We start from the raw sequence: 11391 nt of genomic DNA, 5'->3' as shown, positions 1-11391 counted from the left end.
TTTCATGAACATATTTTTTGGTAAACCTGTTTACTTCAATCGGCTAATTTTAGTCAAAAATCATATTTTTTTTACAAGGTAAATATATTCCTTATCATCTTTACCAACAAATATCTTAAATATTTTACAGAAAGAAACCTTTTTAAGTTACTATAAGCAGGGCATTTTGACTTGGAAGATGATAACATTTTGATTTTGAAATACACTTATAATAGATTAAGCAAAAATAAAACTTTTCTACTCAAATTGACCGAATATCTCAAAATTGATACTAATTGCATGCGTTTTCTTTAGACGTAAAAATAACCAAACAAATACAATAAATTAAAAAAAACAGAACATATTTACATGCACCTTGCGTAAATAAAAAATATTTTGCAAGTAATTAGAATTAATAAAGTACATGAAACTGTCTAGTGCATAAACTGCTGTGTGTTTTTTTTATTGCAGAAATTGGTTCATTATTAAAAAAAAGAGATATGTGACTTTATGTATGAGTGGGAGTTTAAAGGTGAACATGATTTATTTTCATGAAAACTGTTTTATATGGACAAAAGATCTAGGTCTTTATGATTAATTTGCAATCGTTCCGTAAACAATTCAATAAACACATTCCATGCTATAATGAATGCAAATAGATACCGGCATTTTAATGTAAAGACATTGTTTAAAAAAATGGTTTAACGGTCCTTTCTTAGAGAAAAAAGAAAAGTAATATCTGGGATTGAAAAATCGATGTAAAAAATAAAAGAAGACAAGTCCTGTATACCAACAATTGTATTGAAAAATTCACTCTACGTCGCGTTTGCAATAAATAACAAAAAATACATTGTATAAATATTTCATCACCTGTAAGAGAAAACTCTCGTTACAGTCGACCGATTTTGTTAAAATTGATGTTTTCGACCTTTAGCTTCTGCATTTACCTTGTCATTAGGTTTTCCGAAAAATGTCTTTAAAATGTTTATTAATATGATGAGTCCAAACATACATTTATTTCCTACACAACAACCGAGATGAAAAGACTAGCGATTATTTGCGTCGTTTTGGTTTGCGTCTTTACCTATAACGAAGCTTGTACTTGTGCACGGACTCATCCACAAGAACAGTTTTGTAACTCAGATTTCGGTAAGAATAAAATGTCTTTTTTAGGTTGGGTAAAGAAATTTTCTAAATGGTCTTAAAATATTGATTAAGAGATAATTTCTTTATCTTGATGGTCATTTCATTTTGAGAATTAGAAAATTTCCTTAAAACCTTTCCATTTACAACTTGAAATAATTATTGATAACAATGTAGATGTTACAAAACTGAAAATGCTAGGAAAATTTCTATTCATATCAAAGTTAATTCTAAGCGTTTGAATATCAATGACATTTTAGTGGTCAGAGCAAGGATTTTGAGTCGGACGGTAACTGACAGTACAGAATTTGAGAATGTATTCTACACAGTGCTGATACGTCAGAATTACAAGGTATTGTTAAAAAAATAATTGCCCATTTCATTAAAGTGTACTTTAGAGCAAATTAACGATAGTTTAAGGTCAAGATCTAGTAAATGATTCCAGACTGTCTTTTTGGTGATAGAACCATTATGACGTCATAATTGATTTTGGAATCTTTTCCCGTATTTTACGGCTTTAAAGGAATTATGTAGAAAATAAAACAATATTTTGACATTCTATACTTTATCACGGGAAAAGTTATCCCGGTACCTATATTCAATTTGACATCATTTTAAAGAGGAGGCCAAGGGCTTGTTTATTATCGTTTTTGGCGAGACTGTAGGCAATCTAGATTATTATCATTAGTAAAAAATGGACAAAACTCCGATAGTTGTTACTTTTTTCCTTTATTTTACATGTTGTTTAAAACAAGATATTTCATTGTGTTTACCAAAAAATTAATCCCCGGTACACCATATGAAACAAAGATATTGCCATGAAGCACCATAAAAGAATTCATATATTGAATTTCATAAAGTAGGCACCTTTCATTTACTAGATCTTGACCTTTTTTTCATGCAATAGATTTTGTCAAACTCTTGTTTATTTGATTGCTGTAACTGATATATGGTTTTTTAAGCATGTCATAATAAGATATATTATTCTAGAACCTAGACATACTATTTTTATTCTTAAAATATAAACTCGACACTTCTGAAACTTCCAGCAATATTATAATTGTTTAAAAGTCTATAGAAATAGAGTATTTGATTTTGGTTACAAATATTGTCGGAATAACAACCTAAATTAAACACATGTTTGAACAAAAAGAATTGTGGTGATCACGAATAGTGTTCATTATCAAAAGTTAAAAGGAAAAATATAAAATAGGAGCTGAGAATACACGGACCTTTAGAAAAGTTAGAGATAGAATCAGGTTCAATGAAGGAGTGATATATCCTCTGCTTACCGGCCACACCCAGCGAGTGTTTCTTGTCGTAAATGGCAAAAACGGAAAAAAAATCAGTAGACAATTTTATGATTACTAATGACATAACAAGAAGTATGAAAAACCTCTGTCAGCATTTGACATAGAGATAAATTTTATTTGTGGACATGATCGTTTTATTGACCATATAACGTACGAAATGATGACTGCAATCGAGACTGTTGACAATCTTGTTTTATCAATTGCCTCATTTCAAAATTGCTCTTACGTGAATATGACATTGCGTATTGAATCAACTGAGAGACGAAAAATCAATATGCAGGTGAAGGTATACGTATTGCTACATAAGTACGGACAATTGACGATGGGAAAATTAAAAGAATTGAAAGAAAAAAATCTTATTTCATGCAATGCATCTGTCAGAGTTTATTATAATTTCCCTCAATCCAATTCCTATAAAGTGTGGACTATTTGTTGCTTGTAAAATTTACTAATAAAATGGTTATGCAATATGTTAATTAAAGTGTAGAACTACTGGAGTAGCTTTGTAAAGATTACACATTACTTTTATTTTGCCATCTCTCGATTCATTTTTTTTAAAAAAATATTTCTACTGAAAAAAATCTCTTGCGATGATTACTGTATATGCATACAACGCTAATTAACGTAATTGTGATTGTTCGATGAGATTTCAAATTTAAAGGCCTTTTACGCTTCAACATTCAAAAAGTGTGACAAAACGTTTGTATTCATTAAATACTTTGGCAGACATAACAGAAAATATTACAAACAAGGCGTACTAAAAAGTGCATGCATACTTGCTTTAACTCTGACAGCTGACGCACGAGAAACTGTTTAACAACAACTATAATAGGAAAATGCATGTAAAACATATTTTTTTAAAGAACGCGTTTGAGATATCATTTGATGCTCATAATTATTATGTAGTGTTATGAAAATATGCTTTTATATAAGGCATGATTAATTGTGATACACCTATTTGATCTAAGCAACTTTACATGAACATATTATCTGTGACATCTAGATGTAAACGCATGTAATAGACTTCATTAAGGTAACATTCTGAGTTATTGTAAACATTAAAACAGGTCTGAACATTTAGAAGATACTTTAATCAGAATATTAATCAGAATACATTATACTAATAACTGAATGTCAGAAAAAGAATAAATATTCCTGCTATCTATTTAAGCACTGAATGCTTATTTTTAGATGTCGTCGGTCCTGTAACACACTATTCAATGTAAACAAATTTAATACCTCGCGTTAGGGTGGTGAGAAAATTTGTCCCCACCGCTCGGTGTGTTACAGGACCAACAACATCCAAAATAATAAGCATTCAATGCTTATATTTATATTCATACTGATGTCTATTTGTTTGAAATATATTTGTATTGTCGCTGTTAAACCATTTCATACGCTCTGATTCAGGAATATGAAACATACATGGAACAGCCATATTAACGTTATTTAGTTTGCTTTTGCGACTTAGAATATAGTGCCAGAAACTGTGTTGAGAAAACCTTTTTTTAAGGAGTAGATAAAATTTAAATATTTTCAAAAGTACATATCAAATTGGTTATGTAATATGGAACGTTTCATTTAATCTTGCTAAAAAAATAAATATACCCAAAACACATAAAATCTTTTAATTTTTTGTGTTCATGGCCCATGAATTGGCAAAGTGTCCTCGAAAAAATTGAACGTCGCAGATTTCCAGGAAATATACACTGAATGTAAATATATACACTAAACATACAAGTCTCTTCTTACTATTCGTCGGCATGCGTCAGCACATGTAGAGGAACCAAAGTGATACATGTACATATATTAACCTGTTGCCCGTAATCAGCGGACGAAATGTTTATAAACTATAAACCTTTTCATGCGCTGAAATTTTTATGCATGCACATTTGTCAAACGTTTTACTCATTATTCGGCAAGTTACTTTAATGGGGCACTCTTTCCACTCAGAGGTTAAAATGGGTACAAGATACATGAGATGAGCTGGCTATGCGAATAAAAAGAAAGAAAGAATTAAAGCTGTAATTTGGCAGCTCTTCATGTTTGATATCAAGGGAATTGAGAATGATACATTTTGTACGGGTCTTGCAAAGGGGTAATATGTAGAAGTCATGCGAGGCAACTTACTTTGCGAGCAAGACTAGAAACCCCTTTTTTTACCTATATATCATTATCAAAAAAAAATTTCAATGTTGAAACATTCCCCATGTTATTGTGCTGACATTGTTTCCACATTTTTATAAACATATTGGAATGCTTTAAATAACTTCATCTTTTGATAACTGAAACACTTTGAGCAACACTAGAAGACTACCTGTAGGATTAAATGTTTCCATGCGCCAAAATTTCAAAGTTATGAATTGAGTCTTAGAAATTTTCTTTCAGATGGATTAAAAGATGTTCGTTTCAAGTTTGTAAAAAAAAGTTTCTTCGATGTGATATTGGAATAATATATATCTTGAATGAGCTAGATTCACAAAAGTACGTGTTTTAATCAAATTGGATATTTACTATAATTTTTTTAAGGAAAATAAAAACCGTCGAGCGCATGCTTGCTCCAGCATCTTTTATTTTGCTATGTTGTGCAAAATAACAGGAACAATGATTCTTGTGAAAAAAAAAATTGGAGCCATATTGCGCACCTTTCTTTTTACTGTTGAATATAAAGAAAACTGATTTTCGTGATTTTCAGAATATGCGGGTAACCGTCTATTTACGTGACGTCATAAAATCACATGTAATGATGGATGTTGAAAAACTTCTTTTTGTATTTCTGTATCTGAAATAACTAGTTTTTAGTTTGATAAATCAATCTATTTGATATGATGTTTTTTTTAGATTTGTTTAAAGAGGGGGGGGGGGGAGGGTAGGAGCATAAATTTGACCTCATTGAATAATTATGGTTCTTTCTATTGCCTAATTGTACATCACATTTCTTTTTAAAGCACATTATCAGATTTTAAGTTTTTAATTTTTTTTTAAACAAAAAATTGTTGTTCATGATTAATGCCAATCTACGTTAACACAACGAGAGTAGAGTTGCAATACCATGAAAAAAAAATTCCACAACATTTAAAAAAAATAAGGTTTATACTTTTTCGAAAGAGTTCAAAACAAGTTGTGATGTATCATCATTTTGTTTACAAGACTTGTTAACAAGTGCAAACATCGCACACATTGTTTTGAATGTTCCTTTTAATGTGGACTACTTCCGTATTGCCATTTTTAGTTCTCTTTTAAATGGTTTTTCCTGATGAAATAAAACTATACATACAAACGTTTCATCATTTCTGAGTCATTTAACAAAAAAAATATATATATGACTTGTACGAATTCAAGATTGTATGCTATGTACATGTAGCTGCACCTAAGTGTATCAAAATGTATTTCTCGGTCCCATCAATCAATGAGAATTAATGGTTCCGAAGTTATTTTGTTTCACCGATTTTATAAAAATATTTTTAATGCATATCAAAAAAATAATTTGCAGAATCATGTTTTACTTTTTAAAATGTCGCACTAAATTAAGACAAAGCTAAGTTAAGCAAACATTCGAGTTGAATTTTAAAGGGACTTAGATACGATTTGAGAAAAAGTTTATTTTTCCACTTCCAATATCCAAAATGGTAATAATGGGTATATTTAATGCTGTGTCCAAATTTGGAACTATAATATTATGATAAGAGCAAGATACACAAATTAAAATTCATTGCCGTGTATACATAGCTCGAGTCTTGATATTGTTTACAAATGAGTTTTGTTGGAATGCGTTTCAATCAATTTTTTTTTGCTGATAATATCATTTATGAACACATTGAAGCGGTTGTTTATCATTTTGTCATCAAATTGTGTCTAGATCTCTTTGAAAATTCTAACTTAATTCGATGCTACTGTTTGCACTGACTTGCAATGCTTATATTTTTACATGACTTTTTGCAGAGAAGACAATATCCCATAAGACCTCCTGTACAAAGTATATATACCGCCTCCCAATCTGCATCCTGTGGCGCATCCTTTGTGATTGGCCGTGAATACATCATTAGCGGTAATGAGATTGTCCTAAAAATGTTTCTAATTTTATTTATTCTTTAAATTCAATTACTGCTGACAAGACTTTAAAGCTTTAGTCGTAATTAAAAATACATTGTACAGCAAAGAGAATAACAATATAATTATATAAAAAAACCCGATTTTGATCTTCCGTTACGAACAGGGTTTCTTTTTAAATGTTTGTTATTTTTTTCATGTGTTAGGATCAATCCAGAATAACAGATGGCGCACAAGTTTGTGTAGCTTTAACCGTGAAACGTCTTCTCTCAATCAATTCCAAAGAAATGCTTTAAACTTCGGCTATTACAGAAACAATTGCTCCTGTAATGTAAGTCTACCAAATATTAAAAAAAAGAGAAATATTTTGAAATAAGAATTAGATTGTTAGACCAACAATTCAGTTTTGTCTAGTACCAAATATCACCTATGGTAAAAAAGTATTATTGTTTTCGTTTTTATAAAACAATTAAGTACATAATTTAAACATTGCTTTGATCATGGTATAAATAAAACTATACTGCAGTAAGGCAAAAATCTAAATAGATATATAAATCAATGTGCGTTGTTAAATGTTGCTAATAAACTGTTTTGTACCTTCTTCCCTCTGATGCTATCATTAATTGAAATCATTTCAGATGTTAACTTCTTGTACGTTATTTTTAAATGAGCAGTAATCAGTTTTTGGCATGAATAGATATGAACTGTTATTGACAGATCCGATACTGCGGTTTTACGGACGATCCTACATGCACAGTTCCAGGGAGAAATGAATGTTTGATCATCAACAACGAAAATTGCTTCTATCAAAATGATGCTTGCATCCAATATGGGAGAAGATGCCGTTGGCTTTCGAATCAGTGCGCAGACAGTCCAGGGAAGTAGAAGTACATTTATGACTAACTTCCAGAGTAACGCCTCTGTGACTTTTACAATGAAGTATCACAAAACGATTTTGATTGATTAATTGTTTTATATATGAGAATTTTCAAAATCAAAATAAAAATTAGAATTATTTTTTGAATGGAAAACAATACTGATAGTTAACACATATGCAACTTATCAGTTTGTCAGTGTAAGTTTGCAATTTAAATATTTAGATATTTCGTAGTAATCTTCATTTCGTGTTTGCAATGAAAAAAAGCAGAGTGGTTGAACAAATTGTTAAAACTGAATAAAAACTTTAAATCATTCTATAAACAGAGACCCTGTTATCAAGCTAAGTGTACAAATTGTTGCGAAAAAATTGTTTTAAAATCACTTACAATTTAATTGATCTAAGTTGAATACTTAGATATTTACCTTTTTAATGTCTTTGTCTGTGATAATACTTAGACCGCCCCTTTTCAAACTTAAAGAATGAAAATAAAGCAAACAGAAATTATAAAACAAAAACCACAGATCCAATTTTTCAAACATTAGCTTCACTGCTTAGCAATGAGCTCGTTAAAAAGATCTTCTATGATTATGTCAAGATTTATTATTTCATGTACAAATTAGGTTTGGTAAAGGGGAAGCAGTTTCAGAATTCTTAAATATCAAAATGTATGTAAGTGAGATATTGCAGTTATATGAAAATGTATCGTTTTTGGTACAATTTCAAGATTTACAATTTCAAGATTTTCAATAAATAATGATTATTTACTTCCCTTAACAAATACTTATACATTAGTTGTCAGTGGTTTTTTGAACGTATAAACTTGACTTTATTAAATTTTGCAAACTGTAAAGTATATGCTATATGAAGATGCAGCATTCAACACTGCGTTTAAATTGCTTAATGATCAAGTTTTAATTATTATGTAGGAAATCTGGGAAATCACGAAATCTAAAAAATACAAAACATATAAAATGGTCAACTTTTGGTATTCATTTTTATTCTAAATTGCACGCAGTCTTCAAATATCAAGAAAGATTGCATTTTTCTTTAAAATTCTGATAATGTTTTTCATTACGGTCGTTTGCATCATTTAGGATTTATTTTAATGATTTACACGGACTTGCACATTGAAAAATAACATTTTATAGTGTTATACTTTCATGTTAAATAATGAAATCTGATTGGTTAAGACGCAGTTCATAATCTTTTCTATTACCCTCAGCGTTAGCAACGCACTTAGCAACGGGTAACATTAAAAAATGTTACATGCGCGAAAATTTTGCGCGTACGGTTCGCTGTAGAATTCACGTTATTCCTATATAAAAGCAGTAAATTTTTTTTAAAAATTAAGACATTCAGTATAACAAAATAAATAGTGCCTGTTTGGGAGGATAACAGTTGACATTGACACCCCTCGAAAACCATTGTCAACCTCCGCTTCTTTTTGATTTTACTGGAAGTTAAAAGAATTTTTTTATTGCAGGTCCCTGCATCAATTTTGATTGATTGAAATAGAATGGTACATACTAAATGACTATTTTATTAACTACCCCTCCCCCCCCCCCCCAAAAAAAATCAAATTGTATTTTACTTTAAATTCAGGGAACTCGTTTATTGCAACTCCATGGACTCATTAAGACTGATTTGCACGGAAAGGTACATTATGAAATGAATATTTTATACAGAAAGACACTGTTTGCAAAAAAAATCAAAGATTTCTTAATTGCAATCACTTGCACCATTGTGATGATTTTCACAAAAAATAGTTCACAGGTAAAACTCAAACAAAAAATCATTGCAATTTTCCGCATCTTTAAAATTACATTGAATGGAATGCCGATGCATTGTAAAATTATTATTTTATAAAGAAAACATAAATTGAAATTAGTTTTCATGATGAACATGGAATGGTACATTACACTGTATATATTGCAAACGACTTCTTTTCGTTGAAACTATCTTTCTTCATACTTTAGCATTGTTGTTTATCAATTCACTAATTTTCACGGACTGGAACATTTTTAAATTGATATTTTATATACATTTTACACTATTGAGCAGTAAAATAGAATAACGCGCGTTAGCGCTTTATAGTAATTTGACTGCTCAACTGACGGCAGTTTTTGACACGACGATGTCAAAAATAAATCATTTAATGCCTAAAGTAACATTCTTTCCTTTAAAGATAAAATCAATTATTTCATTATATCGGTATAAATTGCAGGTGCGGAGGGAGTAAACTAGTAACAGCAGACAACAGCTGTTTCTAAAACTGGTTTCAACTGGTTATCAGATAAAACCGTTGAGTCGAGCCTTGAACTCTTGATATTTTGCATTTAACAATAGAATAAACATGTTGAACATTAGTAATACACGGTGTTTTAAAAACACGAAAGAAATATATTTGATACCGTTAACATTGAAATCAATGTTTGGGAACTATTTATGTATAATACATGTTAACACATTTGCAGTGATTATGTTGTTGCAATTAGAGGCATTTAAAGATCACAAAATTTAATGGTAAAAACAAAGTAGAATGTAAATATAATCATGTAATATTCAGGTGCATAATTTATTTGTTAATTTTTTAAGAAATATCTTTCTATTTTTTTTTATAAGAACTGTATGATATTTTCAAAGAGATAGTTATATTAAATGGCGTCGTGTACAAATCTTTACAGCCTCTAACGAGGCAGAATGCGGTTCGCTCTTCAATAATGGCAGTGAATACGTTTAAACAGGTATTAACGTCACACAATTGTTACATTATTTCAATCCGCCTCTCTCTATCATAACTAATTATCTTTCGTAAAAAGTAGGCATTTATCCAAATGTTATCAATAATGCAATGGCATGACATTTATATTCTTCCGTTTTTCAATATTACATCTTTGGACATAAGTAGTGCACCAAGACAGAAAGAAAAATAAACTCAAAAATGAACCACGACTTAAACATTGATTATAAGTACTTATTTAACTATGCCTGGGATTTCTATATGTAAAAATTTAAAGAAGAAATTCAAAAAATTGAACTTATACTATTTCTACTGATCATGTAATATAGTGATTTCCCAGAAGAATTTGAATTTACAGAAGAATGAGTGTTTTGTTACAGATGACGGAGATTGCTTTAGTAAAAAATAAAACTTGTATTTAAGGTACCAGTCTTTTTTATAATATGGTAAAAGAATATCGTTTAAAAGGACAAATTTCTTGATTAAAACAACTCATCATTCTCTATATTGTTAAGTTGTACTTTTTGCTAAAATTTGTTGCGAGAGTTGCCTATTAATCATACCCTGTTGATAAGTGGCTGTTATATTGTTATTTTTCTTTAATTTATCGTCATCATTGAATCATTGATATCATTAAAATTGATCACAATTGATAAAATGCAAATATTGTTTAGTACATAATATTGAGAGTTCGTGAAATATATTTTTTTTTTAATTAAGAATTGGTTTCGTTTATTACCAATGATATATTGTAAAAACACAACATCACGTTCCGAGTCCACAAGAAATAAGTGACTTATATGGTGATACTTGTAACAATACTCCTGACCATGGGTTGAATTCCAGGAGTAACCAGGTGTTTTACATTCATGTCCCGCAAAGCAAAGTTAACCTGATGATACTCATCTAGCACATATAGATGTTATCTTTTTATCTCATTGAATCTAAAATCTTTCTTTAGATGAAAGATTATCATTGCATTTCAAGCAAAAGCATCTATATTTTGACACGTCGCAATTAATATCAATTTTACAAATATATTGTAAAAAAGAGTTATTTTTCTTAATATAGAGATACTAGACCTTAACAAAAACCATTGACTGTTTTCTTTTCTAAGTTCGATAATAAATTTACTAATGCCGAGACTTTCATTCAGTTAAAAATATCCAAATAACATAGGTCCGCTTTTTGAAATATTTAACTTAAGATTAAAATGAAAATATCTTCACTGCAAACTGTTTAAAAAATATATTCATACATCGAAAAACATATTTGTACATATATGA

At 29.7% G+C, this 11391-nt stretch overlaps 1 protein-coding gene across 1 annotated transcript; it reads left to right on the top strand.

Annotated features, from left to right (window-relative positions):
* Window positions 1–1016: 1016 nt before the first annotated feature.
* Window positions 1017–7501, top strand: LOC128158878 (metalloproteinase inhibitor 3-like). The gene is made up of 5 exons (XM_052821851.1): window positions 1017–1128; window positions 1383–1474; window positions 6378–6483; window positions 6692–6816; window positions 7203–7501. Exons 1-5 carry the CDS (start codon window positions 1017–1019, stop codon window positions 7368–7370), a joined length of 603 nt encoding a protein of 200 aa, XP_052677811.1. The 3' UTR covers window positions 7371–7501.
* Window positions 7502–11391: the final 3890 nt, after the last annotated feature.

This window comes from Crassostrea angulata, chromosome 8 (assembly GCF_025612915.1).
Source record: "Crassostrea angulata isolate pt1a10 chromosome 8, ASM2561291v2, whole genome shotgun sequence".
Taxonomy (NCBI): Eukaryota; Metazoa; Mollusca; class Bivalvia; order Ostreida; family Ostreidae; genus Magallana; species Magallana angulata.
Note: the sequence above shows the minus strand (reverse complement) of the source record. Positions and strands in the feature narration are given on the sequence as shown.